The sequence below is a fragment of the Podarcis vaucheri genome (genome assembly GCF_965113315.1).
Source record: "Podarcis vaucheri genome assembly, chromosome: 3".
Taxonomy (NCBI): Eukaryota; Metazoa; Chordata; class Lepidosauria; order Squamata; family Lacertidae; genus Podarcis; species Podarcis vaucheri.
Genome location: NC_138761.1, coordinates 67,644,295 through 67,670,001, shown reverse-complemented (window position 1 = coordinate 67,670,001; position 25,707 = coordinate 67,644,295). Strand labels below are relative to the sequence as shown.

At 42.7% G+C, this 25,707-nt stretch overlaps 1 protein-coding gene across 6 annotated transcripts; it reads right to left on the bottom strand.

The window, feature by feature from the left end:
* Positions 1–918: 918 nt before the first annotated feature.
* Positions 919–21,388, bottom strand: MTCL3 (MTCL family member 3). 6 transcript variants are annotated; one of them, XM_082216078.1, is made up of 7 exons: positions 21,276–21,388; positions 17,221–18,261; positions 15,852–16,076; positions 13,585–13,743; positions 5,584–5,652; positions 3,462–4,637; positions 919–1,285 (listed from the first exon to the last, which is right to left on the bottom strand). In XM_082216078.1, exons 2-7 carry the CDS (start codon positions 18,181–18,183, stop codon positions 1,175–1,177), a joined length of 2,703 nt encoding a protein of 900 aa, XP_082072204.1. In that variant the 5' UTR covers positions 18,184–18,261; positions 21,276–21,388; the 3' UTR covers positions 919–1,174. The 6 variants fall into 6 exon arrangements, with proteins under 6 accessions (XP_082072204.1, XP_082072202.1, XP_082072206.1 ...); XM_082216076.1 differs by having other exon boundaries at positions 5,584–5,655; positions 21,276–21,386; XM_082216080.1 differs by having other exon boundaries at positions 919–1,101; positions 5,584–5,655; positions 21,276–21,386.
* Between the last annotated feature and the right edge of the window lie 4,319 nt (positions 21,389–25,707).

Here is a 25,707-nt window from a genome sequence, read left to right as displayed (position 1 = left end):
GATGCACAAGCAGATTCAATAAGCTTCTTTTTGGTCCAGTCTGCTTAGAGCCTGGCCTCACTGTTGTGGGGTGGGCAGGAAGAAAGCTGGCAAACTACAGCCTTCGCCTAGTGGGCTGTGTTCTTCTTGGAGGGTCACATATTGTGTATGCTTTCTGTGGAGACACGGAAACTGTAAAAACCAATTTCTGTGTCTACTCTGAAAGGCATGCTTAATTTCTACACTGATATGCTCTCTAGATGTACTTTAACGAAATGCACAGCTTATTCAGTCTTGTTTTTCCCTTGACCTTAACCCAGCAAGCTACAGTAAAGAAAAATAATGGCTAGAGGCAGAGTTGAGATATGGCCAGGAGGCTTCAGGAATACAGAAGAATATCCAGTAAGTGATGAGCTGACACAAGAAGTGAAATCCTTCATCGTTTTTCTATCTCACCATGGTTTTGGTCAATAAAGGCCAGATCTACATCATTATCCATGCTATTCTGGCATTTGTCGCTGACATTTTATACCACTCAGATATCACCAGACTCTAAACTAAACCAAATCTACATCCACTACAAGATGTTAAATCATTCAATGTTCCAGGGGATTGATCCTGGACTTAGGAGCTATACATTCAGTTCCCAAAGGATCCTGGTAGAAGCTCTGCAAATATATCAATTGCCAGGAAGTCAGGCAAACTCCATGTAAAATCAATTTTAAATTCACAGCTCTGTTCTGAAGAACACAAACTGCAGTGAGGACAATATAAGCATTGCATGGAGGGGAAACGTGCAACATTTCTACCATTGTATAGTTTACTAAATGTACTGTGAAATAGCTATTAGCTGTTTACAGCCTCATTCCCATTTCCCCCCTAAAAATAAAATAGATAAATAAAAAGAATGAAGATCTGTTTTTAACCTGCTTACCTAGCTTCTTTTTTTTATGACCACGATCAATTCCGTTGTGGAGATGGTGTCCTCTGTGTGTCGTTGCTTCCTGTGTGACTGCATTTTGGCACCTAAGGGCTGGTTTGCCTTCTTTCAAACAAGTAGTCTTCAGTGTTTTTACAACAGTAGTGATGGCTACAGAAACTTATAGCTCTTGCACTTCTTGTCTTGGGAGGGATGGACAAAACAAAACAAACTGAAAATAATACTACAATGAATGGTAAAATGATGAAAAAAGATCTACAGCACAAAGAACAGTGTGAAAAGGAAGACAAGCTTAAATATTGTTGTGTAAGAAAGGGATGAAAATAATACAAGGATGAGAATCAGTAAAATGATAGGCTGGAACATCTGGGAAGGTACAAAGACAAGATAATGCTATATTAATGAAACAATAAACAACAAATTTCCAGAGAGTGAAAAATCGGTATCTGGAACCTAGACCTGCAAAGACATTATGCTTGGGCTGACTAGTTTTAGCAGATCAGTTTTCAAAAGATCACTTTTATCTTGGAAACCAATTCTCATCAACGGTATTCTGAAGTTGACTATATTGTCTTAGATCTGAGATTACATCAAAATTGTCTTATGAAAATGCTGCCATGCTTTTATTTGCTTTTCCTTTTGCCAGTTTGTGAAATGTTTATTTCACTTTTCTTTTCCATCCACTTGCAATGGGCAGCACTACATTCATTGCATCCATGATTTACTGATAGAGGAAAGGTTAAAACCACATCCATTCATTAAACATGAAAGTCAGGACAAATTGAAACCTTGGCAAGCTGTTGATTTTTTGGGCGCATTGAGTCTAAATTTGCAACCTCCGACCATGTATATTATGTAGTATATGACCAGAGGAGCATGTATATGCATCTGTACTTCCTGACACATAATTCTAATGGATTTTTCTACCATCTCTAAAGGGGAAAATATACACATGCATTTGTCTCTCACCTCAAAAGTTTTATCCTAAGAAGGCATTGCTCCGCCACATACAAGAGCATTATAGCTGATGACAGCCTGGGCCAGCCCTAATTTTAAAAACCTTCACACTTAATGTAGAAATAAACCCTGCAGCTTTGACAAAGCAGAGGCACATTGCAATACATGATTTAGATTATTAACCCTGCATTCCAATGAATTATAAGATGCAGGGGTAGGTTTCAGAAACTAGTGCATGGGCTTCTGCAAGAGACTCCAAGGCAATTCCAGCTATTTCACAAATGTGAGGCTTTTTAAAGGCCAAATTGCCACATGGGGAGGCAGTGATTTTCAGGCAATGGGGAGGAGGTCAAAGTGCATGGTGAAGAGAAAGTTATTCCTGCTCACTTGCAATCTCTTCCCTAAAAATGTTGCAACTGGAGCAATTAGGATTTTTAAAAAAAACCTCATATTAGAGCCATTGGGGGTTTTTCCCCAAGCATAACTGATCTGTGATGAGAGAAAACATAGGGAGCAAGGGATTAACCTTCTCTCCCCAACTGTGACTCCCACCCCCCTTAAAAAAGTCCCTCTGCACAGTCAGAAAGCTTAAAAAGGACTTTCATTGGTACTTGTGATTTTTTTGTTTTAAGTAGTCTATTTGTTGCACTGAGCGGTTAGGGTAAGGAGAGGCATGGCAAGTGAGGAAAGGAACTCATGGGCTTGACTGGGAGGCCAAAGGGGATCGTAGCTACATTATGAGCTGGATGTTCCCTGCACCTGGATTACTGGATGTGGGGAGAGTCTTCTGCCAACCTCCACAATAGATTTGGCATGTCTTATAAAGCTGAATATTTTGCTCTTGTAGCCCTAGTGCTGACTCCAGGTTGGTTTGTTAATTTTTTGTGGGGGCACAGGAAAAAGCAGCAGCTCTCACTGTGAGACCACCTTCTCCTTTCTGCAATATGGTCTGCTAGCTCCCCCTTGCCAATACCACATGATTGCTTGCCAGGGCAGAAGCCAGCCAGCCAGCCAGCAAGCAAGCAAGAGAGCAGGTAGTGGCAGCCATTCTCTTGCCCCTTTGGGGCCTGAGGGAAAGGCCAGGCAAGGAAGCCAGAGGAGCCATTGGGGGGGGGGGGTCTTGGCAATGGGTCCAATGTGATTGCCAGTGCTGATGCCAGCCCCGCACAGTCTTGAGAATCCAATACAGTGGAATCTCTGTTGTTGAACGTAATCCATTCTGGAAGACTGTTCAACTTCCGAAATGTTCGACAACCGAGGCTCAATGGGCAGTTGGAAGATTCAATTGAGAAAATTGAGAAACGCGCCTCAGAAGCTGGCTGACACGTTCGAAAGTGGAAACAATTACTTCTGGGTTTTCAGTGTTCAAAAACCAAAACGTTTAGCTTCCGAGACGCTCGAAAAGCGAGGTTCCACTGTATTGTGATTGGGTTGCAGACATTAATCTGGCAAATTTACAATTAAGCCAGAGAAATGTAAAAGGAAGACTATTATATAAGAATTTCAAGAAAATGTGGCTCAAATATCCATGGCATCTTGGGCTGGATTTTTTTTTACCTGGATGGCTTAATAGGTAAAAATCTACCTGACTCACTGACAAAGGTTCATCTGTACTTCGGTCGTCCGAAGACTTCGGAACTTCTAGTCTGTCAATAAAGGTCTGGAGCTCTTTTCTGAACGCCTTCATTTGGGCATTTATCCGGTAAAGAAGTTCATGCTCCCGTATCCGACTGCCATCATCTTCATCATCCATAAGTCCAAACAGGTCCCCATTTGCCACATAAACTCTTGCCTCTGTTATTATGGTGCTTGTGTCTGAAATCAGGCGGTCTATCGTCTTGCCCAGGCGTTCTGCCTCACAACGGATGTCCTTCATTTGCTGCCGGTCGGTGAAGCTTTTCTGCCACCCTGCCGGCGTTGGGTAGAAGCTTCTAGTGGGGGTCAGGCAACGTATGTTGCGGACCTCCTCCGAGTCACTTTCCCCACCGATGGGCCCCTCACGCTTGCGGTGTGGGGGCCGAGAGTCATCATCACTTTCTTTTTTCCCTGCGTCACTTTCAGCATCGCTGTCTCTGGGGCTGCCCCGGATCCCCAGATGAGAGGCTAGATCATAGCGCTGCATGTTGGACATCAAGACTCTGTTCTCGTACTGGAGCTGCATGACTTTACCACTGAGGTCATTGATCTGCATGCGAGCAGCTTTGAGCTCTTCTTGCAGCGCATCCATCTTGACACTATCGTAGTGCCTTGAACTGTCGTGAGCCCCACTCTTGTATTTGTATTTGTTCAGCTCTGTCGTGATGCGCTTGTTTTGTTCTTCTACATCAGCCAAGTTCCTCCTCAGCAATTCAGTTTCGTCCTCAACTAGCTGAAGATGCTGACGTAATTCTGAGAGGGATTCGTTCTGCTCCCCCATGAGGGGGTTGGCTGCCCCTGAAAAATCATCCCCTCTTAAGTCATCCAGCTCTGCTTTCAGCCCTCTATTTTCCACTTCCAGCTCCACTATTTTCCTTCCCAGAATATTGGCTTCTTCTTCTACTAATCTCAGACGGAGCTTGAGTTCTGATTCTCTTGTGGTAGGCGGGCCTCCTGCTTCCCCTTTGGGTAAGGGACTGTCTAGGTCACCATAAAACGACCGATACTTCTGCAGGTCATGTTCAAACCTGTCCTTTTCCTTGTCTATTTTGGCCAGCTTCTTCCTCATCAGGGCAGCTTCCTCTTTGACAAACTGCAACTGGCATTTCAGATCTTCACTGTCCTCCTTACAAAAGGAAAAGGTTATTCAACAGTTACTTCATGTGTGCAAGCCAAAACACCACTTGGCAATTCAACAAAAGAAAATACTGAAGTGTAGAATACTGGCCCTTGAAGAATATAGTGGGAGTCTTCCCGCCCTACATTCATTTCAACAGAAGCAAGCCTCCATTTGACCCAGATTTCAATTATGAAAACATCTGTGCTGTGCCATAAGAGCAAAATCTGATGCTACATCTAAAGGAGATTCAGGAACCTTATTCATAGATAAAGCATAGCTAAAATCCCCCAAACCAATTAAAAATAAAAATATTTGTGTCCGATGCATTCACACATTTTTTTTATTTGTAGGGGTTTATCTACAATACGTTGACCTGTTTAAGTGCCCCTAAGGAATAGCTGAGATTCTGACCAAGGGATTCTTATTTCTGGCATTATAAAATGAAGGGCAATGTTATCCTACAAGGAATAGTATGTTACATTTATTGCCATATAATTAGTGAAATAAGTAGTGATCTATGTTTATCACTGTTATAGCCATTCAACAGTAGTCCAGGCTTTGCACTTTAGATGTATAGATACCGAGAATTAATTATAATTAATATTTGGGCCGTGTTCTTGCAAACAAGTCCCACAAAAACAGCAGCAGATTTCCTATGCTTGACTAAGGAAACACTTGCACTCATGGATCTTTGCATTCCATACCCAGTATGATGTATTGGTTGGAGTGAAAGACTGGGAGACCAGGGTTCAAATTCTCAACCAGCCATGAAGCCCATTGGGTGACCTTGTGCCAGTTGCTGGCTCTCAGCCTAACCCAACTCACTAGGTTATTGTGAGGATACAATGGGGAGGGGGAGAAGTATATATGCTAGCTTGAGCTCCTGGGAGAAAAGGTGGGGTAGAAAAGCCATAAGCTAGACCATAGAATAGGCAGGTACATCTGAGCTCACCTCGGTGGGTGTCTGCTGTGACTTTTTCTCTGATTTCTGCAGGTCCTTGCTTCCCCTTCTTTTCATGGACTGCTATAAAAGAAAGATCAGGGGCAGGACATAAAGGTCAGATGTAGCCAACAGATGTATGAAAAGTGTACACAATGCAAATCCATTAAAGCATCATTTGAAACAGACAAAACTTCCAGCTATCTTTTTCATAATATTTGTGGCTCTACAATCCAGAGACATTTACCTTGGAACAATATCAGGATAATGTCATACAAAACAATACCATTCTGTTATTATTGTTCTTAATAAATTAAATAGTCAAAGTAGTATCAGAAACAAATTATGTATTTTTTTAAAAAACTACCCCCTCCCCTTAAAAATCGACTTAGAAATCTTGTAGTTTAAAAGAGATCTACATGCTTTCATATCTTTTTTCACCACACCAGAGGTAGATGAGGCAACCTTAGGGTGCTGCTATACCCTGCAGTTCTGCATCGCTGAGTTGACAAATGCTGTTTACACTTCCCCAACGTGCCCTACATCTGTATGAATACTGGGGACCAGAGCTTTGCAAAAAACATTTTATGACAAGCCTCTTTTGCCTGCCTAATGCATAGGTTACCAAATATGAAAACCTTTTTTATCCTTCCTTTGAATATGAAGCATACCTTAGGAGTTATTTTAGTATGCAATATACTAATCTTTCAGTAGAACACCTAGCAATTTACCACTTTCCTCTATCTTCTTTTTAAAAAATCAAATGCATGTAGTTTAAGTTGCTTTTAGTATCATGTTGCTACTGAAAAACACAGCAAAATAAGGCCATCTGCAACTCAATTTAGCCATAGTATTTGCATTTACGGTACATGAACTTAGGGGTATCATCCATTTTACATTATCACATTGTGGCAATTCTGGAGCAAAGGAAATATTCATCCTTGTTGGTCAGAAATGGGAACATCCAGTCACACTGCAAGTTCTGGGAAGAGGGCCAGCACTCTGGACGATGTCTCAGTCAGGAACTCATCTGGAAGTCTAACAAATGACCAACGTTGCCCAGTCCTAGTATTGGGTGGAGTTCCTTGCAGAATGTGAGGAGGGAAAAGTCCTTCTCTTCAGGTTTACACTTTGTCTGCAATCCTAACCCCCGCCCCACTCACGGGGCTTTGCAGAGTGGCCATGGTGGAAGGTCAGGGGATAGAAGAAGATTGGGCTCAACCCCTGAGGTCTGGACCCAGTCACAGGCTGAGATGGCAATTGGTATCATGGCAGCAAGACTGGCACAGGATCCTGTGGATCCCAGGCCAGCTCAACCATGCCCCCTTCCCCAACTTCAGAATATGCCATTTGGGAACTTCCCGCTGGCCTCTGCTGACAGGAATGCCACCTATCTGTTGGAAGGGCAGAAAGGAGAGATCAGTTCAGTCAGCAGTGCTGATACCTCCATGCAATCCACACACACATCCAGCCTGGCGAAAGAGCTCAACTTAGTGAATACTGTAGGTATGACTAAGTCTGAATCTAACCCAATGCACATTTTGATAGAGCAAAAAGCAGACGACTATTCTTCTTTCTCTTACCCACCGCCCTGCCACACTTGTTCCTATTCACTGCAATAATCCTTTGTTATTATTATCAGGTTGACATCTGCTGGGCAATGTGTGTTTTTCTTTCTCTTGAGCTGTATGTTTCCAGGCCAAGTTAATCACTATGATATTACCAGGGCAGGGAGAATGCTTAACCCATGTTAAAAGGCATAAGATTAATCTGCATGAGGTATTCTTGAAAATCCTCCCCAACACACCCTGCTCCTTCCAAATGGAAATGTTCTCAAGACATGATCTTTAGCGCTATGAAACTATCAAGAGGTCCAAGTTTCCAGCTGGTAGGAATTCTCATCTCTTAACATTTTCAGTGCAAAAAGAGGCCCTGGTGCACTGACACGGTTATAATTATTACACTGAATCATAATATTGAGGATGCAAACTGCTGATAGCTATTTAAATTAAAAATGTAGTCAAACCTCTAGCATGGTATTTTTCTGGTAACTGAGCTTCCAGGACAGTCACTATCAATCAGGCTTTAAATGAACTTAAGTCTCTCTTTATTCTAGGCAAGCAGAATGGCAGCATGTGCTCAGCGAATACCTCCTAAGCTTGATGGCCAGCCATCTGAAACCTAAAGCAGGGAAGTCATTAGAGAGAAGTTTCAACTAAAATTATCTCTCAGGCTTCTCTATATGACAACTATCATGGATTTAGCTTTTCATTATAATTCAAGACAAGAGGGAAAAGACCCTCAAATCTAAATGGGTGGTTCAGATGTTAGTAAATAGTTCCACCTAGGGTTGGTACAGGGAACCACTGGCCCTCCAGATGTTGCTGAACTACAGCTCCCATCATCCATTGGCCATGCTTGCTAAGGCTGTATGGAAGAAGTAATATCTGATCTCACACAACTGCAGATACAGCCAACATTTCCTAGAGAGCTGCTTCATATGAGGGAATCAGTGAAACGTCTGCAGCTTGTGCATATTAACTGTGGGTAAGCACAGCTGTACTTGTAGAAACACTTGGTCAGCCATTACTTCCACCATAGCCCCTGGATCTTTTCCGGCACCATTTGAATCAGCCGTAAATGTTTCCCAAAGGATAGAGGTTTGATGCTCCTACCAGGAGTAACTATAGTAGGCTTCTCATATATTAGGAAGAACCAACAAAAAAATAGAACAAATTTCCACCTTTATAATTTCCAAGCATGGCATATTCCCTCATACTCACTCACAAATTAGTGAGAGTCTACCAAAGTTTACCTTTGGTACATAATACCGGTCTTGAAAGACCTACATTGGCTCTCAGTACATTTCTGAGCACAATTCAAAATGTTGGTGCTGACTTTTAAAGCCCTAAACGGCCTCGGCCCTGTATATCTGAAGGAGCTTCTCCACCCCCATCATTTTGCCCAGACACTGAGGTCCAGTGCTGAGGGCCTTCTGGCGGTTCCCTCACTGTGAGAAGTGAGGTTACAGGGAACCAGAGGGCCCTATGGAACGCCCTCCCATCAGATGTCAAAGGAATAAACAGCTATCTGATGTTTAGAAGACATCTGAAGGCAGCCCTGTTTAGGGAAGTTTTCTAATGACTGATGTTTTAATGTATTTTTAATCTCCTGTTGGAAGCTGCCCAGAGTGACTGGGGAGACCCAACCAGATGGGTGGGGTATAAGTAATAAATTATTATTAAATTATTATTATTATTATTACCTCCTCAGCTCTTAATAAACTCAGAGAAAATTTCAGTTTGATTTTTGAAGTCAATGGACTTCATAGATGGTAAATTTATAGAGCAACAGGTGTGCAGCTGCTCCCTATTTCTTGGTTAGGATCCATGTGTGTCCTGCACTTTTGCTTTAGGAATATCTCAACATTTCTAAGCTTTAAACTGCAATATGTTGCTTCTGGGGAAAAGATGCCATTAATTTCCCAGCTACAGGTGCTGCAGTTGTACAAATTGTAGCTGCATAAATAATAATGATCAGTAAGAAAATGGACCTTCCAAATGTTCCTGCTAGGTTGTGACACAACCTGCTCAGCCTGCAAAGGAGGGGCTTGTAGTTCATGGACGTGGTATAAAATCCAGCATTGCTACTAGCCTCAAAATTCCCATAGGCCATAAGGCTTTTACATCAAAGTGTGCTGGCTCTACACAGAGCCCTGCTTTGGCAAAGAGTAAGGGTGATTTTCCTTGTGTTAGCCTTTTTATTATAAATATATATATTACTAAAACAGGATTATCAAAAAAAGAGGGAAAGTAAGGAGGAATAAACATGACAAAGTCCCTAGAAGTAAATTTCATTTCCCTTCTCTGTTTAAGTCCCAACATTTTAATCTAAAAGCAGGCAGAGCACTGAAATGCCAGAGAATGATGATGACCTTTTCTTCCCATCTCAGTCTCTATAGCAGCCTTCCTCTCTCTCCCCTCTTGGGCATGTAGCCCTGGTTACTATCGCAGTTCAGGAATTCAAGCTTGCCCAGCAAGATCAAGTCTGAGCTGATGTTTCTCTGACACAGGCTCACAGATAACACTGTCAAACAGATTGTCTTCCAAAACACATCCATGAGAAAACAGCACAGTTCACATTGTTCACTAAACTCACTTCGCTGGTTACACAACAGTTTTCCTCTGGAGACTTTGATTCTGTGTTAAATGGCTTAATACAAGGTACCATCTGGGATCTCTCACAACCTGCCTAGACTCAAGCCAACCCCCTAGAAAAACCAGGTGTACGTTTCACAGGCAGGCATGTAACAGACTGAGGATAACAAGCCTTGAGGATAAGAAGCCCTGGCAGTGAAACCAACGAGATATTATATCCTTATTTACTTTAATCTTCTTTGCAAGCTTTTTATTTATTCCCTGCCATGCACTTGTTGAAGCCTCTTAAAAATTGCCTTGCTACTTGGAGGGCCAAAAGCGTGTGTGGGGGGGTATTTTTTCTTACACTGACCCATACTTAGGTGCAACACAGTATTGTCCTTCCTATGTGTATTTGTCTGAACAGGTGATCAGGGCTACTCATCATCTCATCACAGCCCCAGAGTATCTCTGCCATGAAGATGCTGCAGGCTCAAAAGGTCCTGCTTATTGAGATAATCTTTTTTCAGTTTCATCTGATTATCTGAGATTCTTTAAATGAAGATGCTGGGGATTGAACAGGCTAATGATACCATTATATGCAAATATCTGAAACAGAAAGAAAGGAAAATGGGAGAAAGCAGCTTGGTAGAGCACAGTTTGTTGTGGAGAAGAAGGAAGAGAAAGTATATGAACCCCTTCGTGCCCCACTTTTGCTCTCATGTTTAGAGGTGTTTAGGTGAATATGTACCTATATTTCTCCAAACAATCCAGCTGGGCTTTGAAGTCAGTTGGTGAGGACCTTTTGAAGGTACCACAATTGACAGAGAAAGAAAAATAGTCAATGACTCTGCAAACGGGGCCTTCTCTGCATTAGCAGATGTGGAATTTTAACCCCATCAACTTTGGTCGCCTCCTGATCTGTTTCGTTCCAGTGACAACTGAAAACTCCCCCACCTCCTGCAGCCCTTTGGATATTAATATGTCCGACTCGAAGACCTGTAATACATTTTTTAAAACCAGAATCTATAAAAAGTATTTGTTTTATCTGTTTATATTTATTTGTTGCAACCTGCTCCAACATCATACATGATGTGGGGTAGGCTATAAATCTTATATATTATAAAACAGAATACAGTATGTGCATAGAACATGGGAAAGAGAGTATGGTAGGAGAGGTCATTTGACGTGCCACAGCAGCCAGCAGGGAAATAGTTAAGCACCCCACCATCACCTTTCACTTCAAACCCCCTCCCAATGCTGCTTTTCTTAAAAACACATAAACAGCCTGTTATGTGCATTTCCATAAAACATGTAGTTAGGCCCTTCCATGTGCAAGGAATGCAATATATTACTGAGCTATGTACGAAAGTATTTTTTCTCTTCTAAGGCCCTGAAATATGTTTGCAAATCTTGCAGGGATCTGTGATGCCAGGATTCTTTTGCACACTGACTCCCATCCCTCACATATACCATGGAAATATTTTTTTAAAAAACAAAAAACAAACCAGCAATGTCATTAGCAGCTATACAAGCAGAAATAACCGGAAAACTATTCATGATTTTGAGCAGTTCTTAGCAACTAAATAGAATTTTGGATACTACATTTTAAACAGGGTAAAACATACATCTCTGGATCCCGCTTGAATAATTGATCATTATGGGTTGTATCCATCTAAGTTTTACTCAGGGTAGACCTAATGGGCCTAAGTTTGTGATGCTCATTAATTTGAATGAGCCCACTTGAGTAGGACTAAGGGACGCGGGTAGCGCTGTGGGTTAAACCACAGAGCCTAGGGCTTGCCGATCAGAAGGTCAGCGGTTCAAATCCCCACGACGGGGTGAGCTCCCGTTGCTCGGTCCCAGCTCCTGCCAACCTAGCAGTTCGAAAGCACATCAGAGTGCAAGTAGATAAATAGGAAGGAAGGTAATCGGCGTTTCCGTGCGCTGCTCTGGTTCGCCAGAAGCGGCTTAGTCATGCTGGCCACATGACCCGGAAGCTGTACGCCGGCTCCCTCGGCCAATAAAGCGAGATGAGCGCCAGAACCCCAGAGTCATCTGCTACTGGACCTAATGGTCAGGGGTCCCTTTACCTTTACTTGAGTAGGACTAACATTGGATACAACTCACTGTTGGCCAGCCTTGCACTTACTCCACTCCTGATCACAAGAGAAAAGAATAATGTCAAACCAACTACTTGGGTGTTATGCCACTCAGATGTTCCCTCTAACCCCTTCCCCCCCCCCCAATATGCTTGAGAAGGAAGTCCCATGAAGTTACCTACGAGTACTAGAAAGCTGTATAACAAATGCATAACACCCCAAGAGATGAAGTCATAGTCTTCCTCTTATTATGGAACCTCATAGGGTCTGTCATTCTTAATGAGGGTGTTAACAAGGGTGATTCCTTCAGCAACAAGGGGGCAGCTTATCTGCAACCACATCCCTTGTTCCCCAAAACGGGATTACAATATTAAGCATTCTCCAAAAGCCCAAGCTGAGATCCATTGCACACACTTTCTAATCCACCCAGGATGCCCATGGCTGGATTCTCACTGAAACATGGCAGGAATATATGAAGAAGCTGCTTTATTCAGAGTCAGACCACTGGCTCATCCAGCTCAGTATTGTCTTCAGTAAAGGGGGGTTTTCATAGCTCTGTATGGAGATGTCAGAGGTAGAAACTTGGAACATCTATGTGCAAGGCATGTCAACTGTAGGTCTTACTTACTGCCATCAACTTCATCATCATACCCAAACATATTATGGAAAAGACTTTTTCCGTATTCTGTCACAGAAAAACAAAAACTGAGAATTCAGTTACTCCCCCCGCCCCCTCAGGGTATTGCTAGTCTCAAGGTAAAACTTTGATTTTAATTTTCTGTGTGTGTTGTAGTCCGAGCATTGATTACCTCTTATCACTCATAGGCTACCTGTTGACACTGCCATCAAGAGAGGTGCAAACAGATCTACTGACTATTCACCAGTTTTGTGCCAAAGCACTTAATTGAAGCAAATGAACTGGTAAGCAAAAAGAGCTCAACACGCTGCCATTTCGTTGGTATTATCAAAATCCAACAACTGTGATTCAACGGCAAGTTACTGAGCAATCAAGAGAAGACTGAAATCCCCCAAATCAGGGTTCTCAATACTATTCATGATTTTTAAATACATCAATGATAGTAATTCCCCCCACCCATAACATCCATTTATGTCTTGACTATTCCAGGTGAGAAATCTAGTGTTTGAGCCTGTCTCTTAAATTTCACAAAACATAACTGAATCACCATAACAAAGATAACAGCCAAAGAAATAGATCTCTGGTGAAATATGAATCCCATGTGGGACTTGTCAGAGCAAATGCTGAAGCAAATAATGCAAGAAAGATACTCAGGAGTTTTATCCTGGCAGAAGCAAGAAAGAGAAGTCAACTGCAGTCGTTAGTTACTGTACAATCCACATCTAAAGAGGCAAACTGCTATTCAAAGGCTGGATTTCATGACTCACAGGGAAAGCAACATGCGGTTGCTTATTCAGTAAAACAGCAACTACATGCAAAACCGGCTTGAAACCTCTTCATGTTTCAAACACTGTGGACATTTTATTGCAGTTCGAATGAAATGCAGTAACTCAACAACTAAACCAACAGAAATGAGTTCACTTGCATGACAGACATCTCTCTCACAAAATAAAGAACTAGAAAAGATTGAACATTCAAAAGAAGCAGGATAGCAAAACTGGGCTGCAGCTGTACTCTGTATGCAGGTTGCCTCTTTCCATTAAGCACACTGACTGCTATTTAAACACTTACGAAATTCAAGGTGGAGCAAAAACTTGCCATATTCCCCAATTCCCCAAAGAAAGGGGTGAGTACTGACCTCTTTCATCTTGTCAAATTCATTCTGCAGAGCCTGCTTAGCGATCTCTACTTCGATTAGCTTCTGTCTTAGCTTGTCATTTTCATCTTCTGTGGTGGTACGTTTTTCTTCCACATTTTCCAGCTCATGGTGAAGTCTCACTGAAACATCCTTCGCAACCTAAATGCAACAGTATTTAAAACTTTAAATAAGCAGAAATTTATAGCAGAACTATGTTATATGAGTAGTCTGCCAACAAAAACTGAGTTGGTGTAGATAATTCTGAAGCTAGGGTAGCATTCTGACCAGTTAGGAGGTCTATTTTCACTAAATATTTCTAATGGTAAGAGTTGTATGACAGTGGAACAAATTGTATCACCAGGTGGTGGGATCTCCTGAGTATTTAAGCAGAGGCTGAGCAATTGTCTGTCAGGTTTGTTGTAGTTGCATCCTGCACTGCAGATCCTGCATTGAGTCTGGGATTCAACCACATTATCTCTAGAGTCTCTTCCAATTCTATTAGTTACATAGAATCATAGAATTGCAGAGTTGGAAGGGACCACGAGGTTCAATTCCATTAGAAGTTGAATAAATTAGTCTCCCCACCAAGAAGCCTAATTGGGGCTTAGTTCATGCAGTCCAATGTACTCCCGATTATTACATGGCTAAGACGTGACTGGAACTCCCACACCAAATACCATCTCTCTCCATTAGAAGACTAGGCACAGCCCAACCAAAAGCTTTATTTGAACCTGGGAGTCTTAGTTACATTCACTTTTCTCAGTAGAAAAATCTCCTTGACACTAACATGAAAACTGGGGCTGTACCCCTTGGTTGATGAATCCAGTAATGCTTTAGAAATCAAGGTTACAAATTTTAATTGGGCAGGAAAAAAATTTAACTGGTATGTCTGAGTAGGGCACAAATTGTTTTAAAGATGTGTGGCTTCTGTATGCCACTGTAAAAGTGAATTCAATGAAAAATACTTAAGAAGCCTTTTACTTCTAACAATGAGTGATTGTTCATAAAATTGTAATTTATCTGTTTTCCAAATTTACAGGCTTTGTCACTTTACACATTTACATGGATTTTACTCACATCTTATCTTCATACCCTGAAAGATCAGGTTAGGTTAATGGATATGAAGATAAAAAACTGAAGATATGTCAAAAAACTGAATATATTACAAAACAGTACATGTGGTGCTTTAAAATTGTAAAAACAAGCAGAAAAGGAACTATTAGACATCTTGGTGTAGACTTAGTATAACAACCATTAAAAGTAAAAATCTATCGGTACACAGCTCTATCTATTAACATTCAACTAGCCTTTTTAACATTTTGTTTAGCATGCTATTATATTTACAGTTTGATATCTTTTCAAAAAAAAAAATGATTACTTTCAATAGCCTTTCCCCCCAAACAAGCCTACATAAGATTGTGGCTTTAATCTTAGTTTCCCCTAGTTACAGCAAGTCGAAGGAAAGATGATTGGCTGGAAACAACCCAGAAACCTGCTATTTACCAGAAAGCAGCAGGAGAGAATGACTCACTCATTCTTATGGGAAACATAATTGTCTATGAAATACGGTTAATTAGAATACAGACTGTCTTCCAATCTAGGGATGAGAAAAGGTAGAAAACATACCACTGAAAATTTTAATATTGAAAGAGAATACAAATTTGGCTAACTAGTCATAATGTAGGAGGAAAAGATCTAGGCCTCTAACATAATTATATTATGTTGCAGTTTCTTTAAAGCAAATATGATTGCATCATCAAGGTTTGCATCACATACAGTGGTACCTCGCAAGACGAATGCCTCGCAAGACGAAAAACGCGCAAGACGAAAGAGTTTTCCATTTTTTGAGTCGTTCCGCAAGATGAATTTCCCTATGGGGAAACATCTTGCGAGTTCTTGCGAGTTTGTTTCCTTTTTCTTAAAGCCGCTAGGCCGTTAATAGCCGCTAAGCCGCTAAGCCGCTAATAGCCGCGCTTCGCAAGATGAAAAAACCACAAGACGAAGAGACTCGCGGAACGGATTAATTTCGTCTTGCGAGGCACCACTGTATTTGTGAGATATACCGTAGTGATGGTAGTGTAGCAACTACAAGGTTGGACCCTTTTCAAGACAAATTTGCCCATTCAAATGGCCTCTGTAGAGCCTTGGGTAGCTTTATACAGAGGTCAATGAAACAACTGTCAAAGCAACAAAGCAACTTCTTAGCCTAAGTGTTCTTCCCCTCACCAGCTCCCTCCACCATTTGCCAATTTCTGACCCCATGGTACCTTTAGGTCTTGCTCCAAGCTACGTAGAAGTTCTCCATCAATCTCCCCAGTTTGTGCATAGCGGAGCCTCTTGCGCTCTGCTTTTCGAAGGCGATACTGGAGGATCCTGCAATTTTTATTGGCCCTCTCCAATTCATGGCGCATTTCCTGCAGTTGGCAGGCATCCTCTTCGAAGAAGCTGTCCCTCATCTCATCCATCTCAGTCCTTAGCTCGTCTATCTCATTCTGACACCCATTCAGACAGGACAGACAGAAATCCACCATACAAGGTTAGTTCACATAAATTAAAGTAATAAATAAAAATAAATTAAAGTAACCTTTAGTGCTATTCCTAAAAGCTATAATAAACAGCACCTTCAGGTAATCTACATGTATTTTAGACAGATGTATCCATTGCTATCTTATGCCTGTCCCCATAATAGCTCTCATATGCCAACATGTATATTGGTAGGGAATCCATTAATAAATCATAAGTAAATGGTACTTATCCAGTGTGGGCAGCAACAAGAAGTAAACAGAGCTGTATCTACCACTAGATACTCAGTTGACTTACTAAAAAGTAATGGCCCTAATATAGCCAATTCCATTCATTTCAATGGGTTTACTCTGAGTATGACTAACATTGGTTACAACCCATAGTCTCCCCATTATTTGCACTTATCAGCTCTACAATGGCAAAGCAAGAGGCATGTTGGTCTTACCCATCTTATCACCACATAGTCATTCCTGATATGATAGTATGTAGCTCCTGAATATTTATCTACTAACTGTAAAGTGTAACTGTAACCTTAAGGAGACCTAGCATGTAATCCCTTCCCTAACAGGTGAAACAAATGGTAGCAGGAAAAAGCCATCTGATCTGAAAAGAATAATTACTTTAAAAATTTCCCTTAAGACATGTAAAGAAGATGCATTTGCACATGGCAAAATTTGGACTGCTTCACACATGAGAGGGGAAGAATGCACATGGATGCTCATGGTTTGGCATGTCAGCCATGGATGCTTTGTAGGGTCTGGCTGGGAACTACTATATTCTGACTGCTATTCCAAAAAGCTGAATTTATCAAATGCATACAATCCAATGTTTGATCAGGGGTAGCACAGGAGGAGAACTAGAGCTTCCCCTCTCAGGAATGCAGCAGAATATAAACATTTTCCTTTTTGATGGGAGTAGGTGGAATGTAGCAGCTGCTCATATTTGTGTCAAAATATGTCTCCTCCCCATTTTGTGTCTCCTCCCCATTTTGAAACCAGAAGGTTTAGCATCTATTGATCGATTGCTTTGTCTTCTACTAGTGGGGTTCTCCAGCTGAATTCCCCACTCTGGGCAGGCCCACACTCTTTTAGCCCTCCCCCCCTTTCTGCTCACCTTGAGGGTCTCATTCTCTTCCAGCAGTTTCTCCATCTCTTCCTGCAGCTCCTGCTGCTGCTGAGGGTTGAGGCTCAAGGCGCCTTCGGCGGCTCGGCTGCGCCCATTGCCCTCTTCCGCCCCAGCCAGCGCCATTGGCGACGGGGTCGACGAGGCAGGCTGAGGCTGCTTGGCGGCCGCGTCTTCGCCGTTCCCCGGGCTGCTGCCTTTGCTTTGCATCTGGGCCGCTGCCAGCCCCTTCCTGAGGTGGAACTGGATGAGCTCACTTTGCAGGCATCCTTCCTTCCAGTAGCCGCCGCCCTTCGCTGCTGCCGCGCAAGAGGCCGGAGGAGCCGGGGCTGCGTCCCCTCCGCCCTTCGGTAGAGGCCTGCCCGCTTTGCCTCGGCTCCAGCTCTTGGGTGGCAGCTGTGAGAGCGCGAAGGGGCCCTCCCTCTCCCCCTCCTCTCCAGCCGGCGTCTGCGGCTGCTCTCCAGCTCCGAGAGAGGCAAGCTCGGGGTCTCTGGGAGGCGCCTCCCGCTTGTCAGCCGCAGGCCTCGGCGCTGCCTTCGGGCAACCTCCTGCCGGGACCAGGGGCGTGGCGGCTTGAACTTCAGCACCATCCCCGGCCTGGACAGCTCCCAGCGGCGCCGCGCTCCTCGCTAGCGCAGGCTGTGCGGACGCCTTGTCCCCTCCCACTCCGCCTCCCTTCGCCCGGCCCGCTTTCTGCCCGGGCGGCGGCGGCTGCTGCTGCGGTGGCGGCGGCGGCTGCCGGGCGGAGCTTGCTTTGGAGGCAGCGGCTGCAGCAGCCGTCGCGGAGCGGGGTGAGCTAGCAGCCGGGGAGGGCTGGCGGACGGGGGAATCCTTGGGTCTGCCTGGAGAGGATGCTCGCTGCTGCTGCTGCTGCTTGTTTCGGCTGCTGCTCCCCTCTGGATGCAGGCGAGGAGAGGCGGTAGCAGCAGCGCCTCCGCTAGGCGGCTGGCTCATGGCTGATGCTATCTCCCAGGCGTCGCAGAAAGGTCCGGCCCCGCAAGGGTCATCGTCCCTCCCTAGCTGCCCTTCGAGCTGGGGAAAGAGGCACACACAGAGCGCTCGTAAATGACTCAACAGCCCATCACCAAGCCAGCCTGCTCGCCACAATGGGAACCGAGGGCCTCCAAGAAAGAGGGCGGAGTTGGAAGCGGCGCCACGAGGTTTGCGAAAAGTCCCAGGCGCAAAAAGTATCGCGCTCTCCTCCAAGGCAGAGTCGTCACTTGGGGGGTTGCTTTGAGAGCACTCCAGCTTTGCAGAAAAAACATTTGCTTTCCGGGAGGGGAGCCTTTTCTACTGCTAATTTTCTGGTTCCAAACGCTCAAAATCACCTCATCCGGAGAATTCCTCAAAGAATTAGTTCATCTAATCACTTGCTCCTAAGTACTTCTAGAGGGCAGTGGGGCTGGTTCCGTATAGTCGTTTTAAAATGGGTCATCCAGCCTTTCCCATCCCAAATTCCATGCTTACTTTTACTGCACTTTGTGCTAGTTAACCCACAACTCTGCAAAAGGGGTAATGAAAGGTTCTGGGTAGCGTACTATCTTACTAGTACACTATCAAACTAGTGTGCTATCAAACCATACAAACAAGCTGGGGGAGCTGTTCACTGGGTGAGCTTTGGTCTTGTTCTGATAGGCTGACAAGTTTGTGTGCCCACTGAATGCTGAACAACAAGTCTTGTACAACCCACCATAATTTCACTTTATAGTTGCTATTTCCTTTACCCTGAGCCCCAATAATAAATGTGAGTATCTATGGCTGCAATCCTATAGACACTAGCCTAAGAAGAAGACATGGACAAGATTTCACTGCATGTTTGTTCATATTCATCCCTGTCTAATCCTCTCCCCCCCCCCCACTGTCTTCCTTGCAAATTTAAATTGTAGGCCACTTCCTTTGTAGCTTCTGTATCACTCCAAGTACGTTGATGGTAAATAATAATAAGGGAACAATCAGAAGCAATAAGATGCAGAACTACTGCTGAAGTCGCACAAGGTTTGAATCTGTATATGGGAGCCAATCCATCCAAAATATACCCTTAACTTCTTCAAAAGAAGAAATAGTTCAGCCCTGTATACCTGAAGAGTGTCTCCACTCCCATTGTTCAGCCCACGGTTCAACACTGAGATCCAACAAGGTTACAGGGAACCAGGCCTTCTCAGTAGTTGCATCCACCCTGTGGAACGCCCTTCCATCAGATATCAAGGAAATAAACAACTATTTGACTTTTAGAAGACATCTGAAGGCAGCTCTGTATAGGTAATTTTCTAATGTTTGATGTTTACTGTGGTTCTATAATTTGCTGGAAGCTGCCCAGAGTGGCTGGGGAAACCCAGTCAGATGGGCGGGATATAATTATTATTATTATAATAATATTTTAATTATTATTGATAACCTCTGGACTTGGAACTCAAAACCAGGATCTCCAAGGTGTGAATGAAAATATGTTCCAAGTTACAACTAAAACATACTTATAATCATGTAAAACAAATCTAGTTATTCAGTAAAGCACTTTAATTTCTTCCTCCTCCCTGTCCAACCCAACACACACTTTTGTATTTCTTTTTTCTTCCCCAAGTGTAGGGAATTTTATTAGAATTGCTGAACTTCCCTTCTAACTTCCAGCTCTGTGCATTCAAATGCTAAAGACTATTTTTCTACAAAGGGTGTGTTTTAGCTGAAATACAGACACTTTTGTATTTCTAATCTACATTTTTAAATGGAAAGAATGGGCAAAATATATAGTAGAATGGTAGATCTCAAAGTTAATCCAGAAAAGTATAACCTCAATATGCAATATTAATCTCAACAGCACCTTATGACAATTATGACAAACTGAGCATAATATATATGTGCTTGAAGAGAGAGGGTGACCAAGAAAGTTTTACATGACACGATGAAATAGACAAGGTCTGTTGCCAGATTTTAGCAGTCTATAAAGTTAGATGCCAGAAAAACACTATCTAATTATTTGTTATCTAATTATTTGTTTAGGTGCCAATGCTGCAGATTCTTATTTTAGATGAAGTACTTAAAAGAAGTGAAACATTATTAATTTATTATAATGCAGGCAACTACAATATATCAAATGGGAGAAGATCAGTCCACCACCCGCAGTTTATTAGAGTGAATAAAATAAAACAGCCACCTTCTGAATTCTAGAATTCCCAAGTGTAGATGGGATTGCAGCCTAAATTAGTAAATGTTTTACATATATCTATTACAATTGTTACCTCCAAATTCTATTACGCTAAAGTCTGCAGGTTACCAAATGTTAGCAATTATTTGAAATCTCTGTTTCTCAAACACTTCATCTTCAATCTGAAATTCAAACTGGTTTTACTGAATGAAACTTCAGAACAAAGCAAAATCCAAAACACTACACAATAACCTTCAAGAGTTTGGATATACCTATAGGGACATATATATATAAAACCTACAGTCCTTCACATTAACAACCTCCTCCCACCTCCAAGTTGCATTGCAGCAGAGTCATCACTTTTACCAAGGACATCCTATGACCTCCTTCAAGTCTTCAATTGCAGCAGCGGTTGATGCCTCTCTATACAAACTTCATAACCCATTTTAAAAAATAAAATAAATAAAGTTACAATCAAAACCAAGAATCTCTCCCCCCCCCCTAGATCTCTGGGACATCGTCACGTGGTTATCAGAGAGGTGGCAGAATGTTGCGCCTCTGCAGATTTCCATGTTAAAGCAAGGGGTGGGGGGAGAGGAAGAGAGAGAAACAAAGAAGGAATTCCATACTTCACCATTTAGCATAGACTACCTTGAAAACAGCCAGCAGCTCAGAGGCGGCTCTATTTGTTCACTTATCTCCACCCCCCGCCGCCCCCCAGCAACGGTCTATTTCCAGTGTGTCGAGATTTCGAAGCTCTTTTGGAACTTTTATCCAGGTTTCAGCAGGCGGAGAGTTTGCACGCGCTCTCTCTACAAAGGATCAAGGGCTTTGTTAAGTTGCCCTGCTGTGCGATTGCCCTTTTTCTTTGCGAACAATGGCTCCCGCCGGCACCAGCGTTACTTACCCCCCACTTGGTGTCCTCTTAGGCTGGCTAAACTGCACACGCCCACGGATGCACGAGGTACCAAGCGGAGCCAGAGCTGCTCGGGGTAATGCAGCAATATTCATGAGCTGACCTCATTGGGCCCCGGAAAGGGAGAGCGGGTGGGGGGTGGGGAGAGGAGGGAGGGAGGGAGGGAGGGGAGAGCGAGAAGAAAGATCAAAAGAGAAGAGCCACGCCCGGGCAGGCCTCAGGGCTCCATTGCACCTCGTATTATCGGCACGGGGTAGAATTGGATTACAGCTCTCCGAGTAGGAAGGAGGCAAAAGACATGGGAAGTTTCCCTTCGAAATTCAGTCCAGACTCCAGAGAAACAGTCGGTTCTGATCAAATATTTATTCTTCTTTGAAGTCCGGATGTGCGGAGTGCACAGTGATGTCAGGCGCTTTTTGATGTTGCAGCAGCATCAGCATAATGACAACTGGGCTCTCCTTTGTTCTTTGGCTCCAGTGGCTGTTTGACTTGCATTTCAGTCAGTCTCAAGGAATCGGAGACAAAGACAGACTATAACCATGTTGCTCCGCTGCCTGTGGCTTCACTTACTCTGGATTCTCTTTTGTGAAAACTTAAAAAGGCTGACTATCATGAGTAAAGGCCGAATACCGTTTACCAAATGTGGTTTTAATTATTTGGTGGAAATTTACATTGAATTCTCTTGTAGTTTCAAAGCTATGTATGCACGTGTTAGGGTTCAGAGATAGTTCTTTCTTTAAAGCCGATAAAATCCTCTAAAATATGGATTGTCTGTTTCTTGCCTCTTGAAATCACCAACAGTAGATCCTGCATATTCTGTACAACACAATTTTCTTCTATCTATTGTGTAATCCTTATACATCTTCTAAAAAATAAAGAAGAAGAAGAAGAATGCTGAATGTGGCTGGGCCAAACTTCACTGCATAAAGTTTTGTCTATTTTTGTGTAGTGCCATCAGTGGACAGCAGACTCCAGTTCACACAGATGTAAATAGGTACCTGATAGTTTAGGATAAGAGGACTAAAATCTTTTCTGTCTGGTGAATCAAACTGGTAGGTGTTAAGATTGTCGACCTGATGAGGAATTTCACTATGGGTGATCTTTGGCTTGGGTAGTAGATGGTCATATGGAATAAAGGAACACAAAAGAGAAAGGGCTTTTGCATTTTGTTTAAAGGGTTTAAGTCATCGATAGTTTCATGTTTGTTACTTGTATGAATGGAACCTCCAGCTTTGGGCCAGTTCATGCAAGAATGGAGGTTTTTGACCTTACACATTTGATTAACAATTTGTTTATGCCTGTGTTCCAATAATTATTGGAGTACAGTGGTACCTCGGGTTAAGAACTTAATTCATTGCGGAGGTCCGTTCTTAACCTGAAACTGTTCTTAACCTGAGGTACCACTTTAGCTAATGGGGCCTCCTGCTGCCACCGCTCCCAATTTCTGTTCTCATCCTGAAGCAAAGTTCTTAACCCGAGGTACTATTTCTGGGTTAGCGGAGTCTGCAACCTGAAGCATCTGTAACCTGAGGTACCACTTTACTTGATATATGGAGCAGTAAACAGGGCCATAGCTAACAGGGACTAGCTGGGGTCTCAGCCCTGGGTGAAGCCTCTAGAAACATGCATGGGGTGTGTGACAAATGGGGTCTTTGCCCCAGGTGACAGAAAGCCTAGTTTTGGCCCTGCAGTAAATGATGAATTGGTAGGTCCAATCTTTGATTTGTAGAAAATACTTATGGTAAGTCAACTAAATCAGATTATATAAAAATAATAATTCCAGCCTGGCTGGAATCCTCATCCCAGTCTCCCAGTGAGGCCTTGGAAGCTTGACTTGCACCACAACAGTGTTCAGCACTAGGCAGCTCCCATGGAAGAGGTTTGGCGCTGTCCAACCCCACCAGCTAGTGCCGAGTAGAATGATGAACTGATCCGGTCCTACTGCCATGCCAACCCATACTCAACCTGCCACAGTTAATAAAGATTTGGCCTGATTTCATCCCAACCTTTCTGTCTTGTCATTTGCAAATCTGGGTCACAGAATGCACCTACCGAGGCAATAAAGTATTGACTCATAAAATGATTCCTTTTACAAATAACAAAGATATGTAACAATTAAAGTACTTTCCACCTGTGAGTTCCAGTATTTTTGAGAGCAAAGGTTCTTATAAAGTCTTAGATGAGCCAGATGTTTGCATATACTGGTGACAATGCTTGCGCTTCAATATTCAAAGAGGAAATAAAATCATGCCACATGGTCAAAAAAGAGAAAGGTCACTTCACTTGAGTTCTGTCTTTTAGATACTTTTACTTTATGAGATATCTTTTCAAGGAGAGCAATTTGCCAAAACTAATTCTGTCCCATTTTCTAATGTTCCTATTTCACATGCAGTACCTTTTTGTATTATGGGACTGTCTTTTTCAGCTATATACTGTCATGTGCTAAATTTTAAATGCCAGGAATGAACTGTTTGCTGGCATGCCACTCCAAATGGTGATCTGTGAGTGATTTTTTATGTCTTCCAGCATTCTAATTCCCCCACCTGTGTTCAGTTTACCTCAAGAAATATAAGGTTCAGAAGCTTCTGTGCTTAGCTTTGCACTTTATGAATCACTAAAGATTTGGGCTCTTTATATATTATTCCCAGAATCTGTAAAGATGGGCTAATTCTTTCTGTTTGGGTGAGTTTCATGCTTGACAGATTTAAGCATGTTAATTTTAATTTTCTTACTTTTATATCCTGTCTTTCTTTGATTATGGAGCTCAAGGTGGTGTCTGTGTGATTTCCTGGCAGTCAGCCATCAAGGCACTGATCAGACCCAGACCGGTTTAGCTTCAGCAAGATATGTCTTCCCATTCATTCAAATGGGACTTACACAGGATATGTTCCAGCCCTGCTGTGCTAAGATTAATACTAGTGATGGTGTTTGTAGGGTGGGGGTGAAGCAGTCGTTCTCATGCTTTATTTTGGCCATGATTAAATGGGGCTGACCATCAGTATAATTCTGTATGAAGCAGAGGAATGTATCGATTGATTGATTTAAAAGCTGTTATCTAATTTCATTTCAATTTTGAAGCAGCTTGCAATGAAAATCAGGGAAATGTCATACAGCACATAATAAAATTGCATGTGAAAAGCTTAGAGCTACCTCGAAAAAGACTTGTCAGTAAAAACAAAGCATGGAAATAAATTAAATTAACATATCACAGATTCAGGGATGAATTAATCTTCTATGCCTTTTTGAGGGTATCCTGTTCATTCCTTTAAAAATAAACAAACTGAAGATAAAACTGAAGAATAACAGCATGTAATTGCAGGAAGCTCTCATTCTACAAAAGGTGGAAGGGGGAATACTCTTCCCTTTTCTCAGCTGCTCTCTCCTCCCTCCATAATATAAGGGAGAAAATGAAAGCCATGCAGCCCGTCCCCCCTTAAGAGGTTAGGGCTTGTTGATGGAGTGACATGCTACCAGGGTAACCATGGAAACTAGACTCACTCACACAAAAACTGCTTCCCAAGCAGTCCAGAATGTGTGTGCATGTGTACAAAAAGAGAGAAGAGAAGCTATTGTACTTGTGAGGGTAGCAAATTGGATCCCTTTTCCATACATTTCACCCAAACTCCTTAAAGCAGTATTGGTGTAAGAGCCAAAAGGTAGTCACAGTAATCGCCCAAATGTGATACAGCACTGGAGCAAAACATCAGTTGAGTATTTTGTTGCACTCACCTTGCAAAATGCTCTCTGAATTAATATTTTATCAGCTAATTAGTATTTTCCTTCTGGGCACTACTTCTGAGCCATGTAAACGGACTTAATACAACTGCAGTATATCAGACTGGCAACAATAACAGATTTAAGAAAGAAGAACTCTCAGCCATCCCAGATCTTGATGCATTGGTCTAGCACCAATCTCTAAAATACCAGTACCCAGTATAATCAACCACATGAATCGGGGGGGGGGGGGGAATGCACCTCAAAATATTTTAGAAAGCCAAAGCTCTAGAAATCATTTAGAACTAAGATCTCTCATTTCAAACTGTTTTCACACATGACATTAATAATCATCACTGCCAGTGATGTAAGGTAAAGGTAAAGGACCCCTGGATGGTTAAGTCCAGTCAAAGGCGACTATGGGGTTGCGGCACTCATCTCACTTTCAGGCCGAGGGAGCTGGTGTTTGTCTGCAGACAGCTTTCTGGGTCATGTGGCCAGCATGACTAAACCTCTTCTGGCGCAATGGGACACTGTGACAGAAACCAGAGTGCATGGAAATGCCATTTACCTTCCCACCACAGCGGTACCTTTTTATCTACTTGCACTGGTCTGCTTCTGAACTGCTAAGTTGGCAAAAGCTGGGACAGAGCAATGGAAGCTCACTCCGTTGCAGGGATTCAAACCACCGACCTGCCGATTAGCAAGC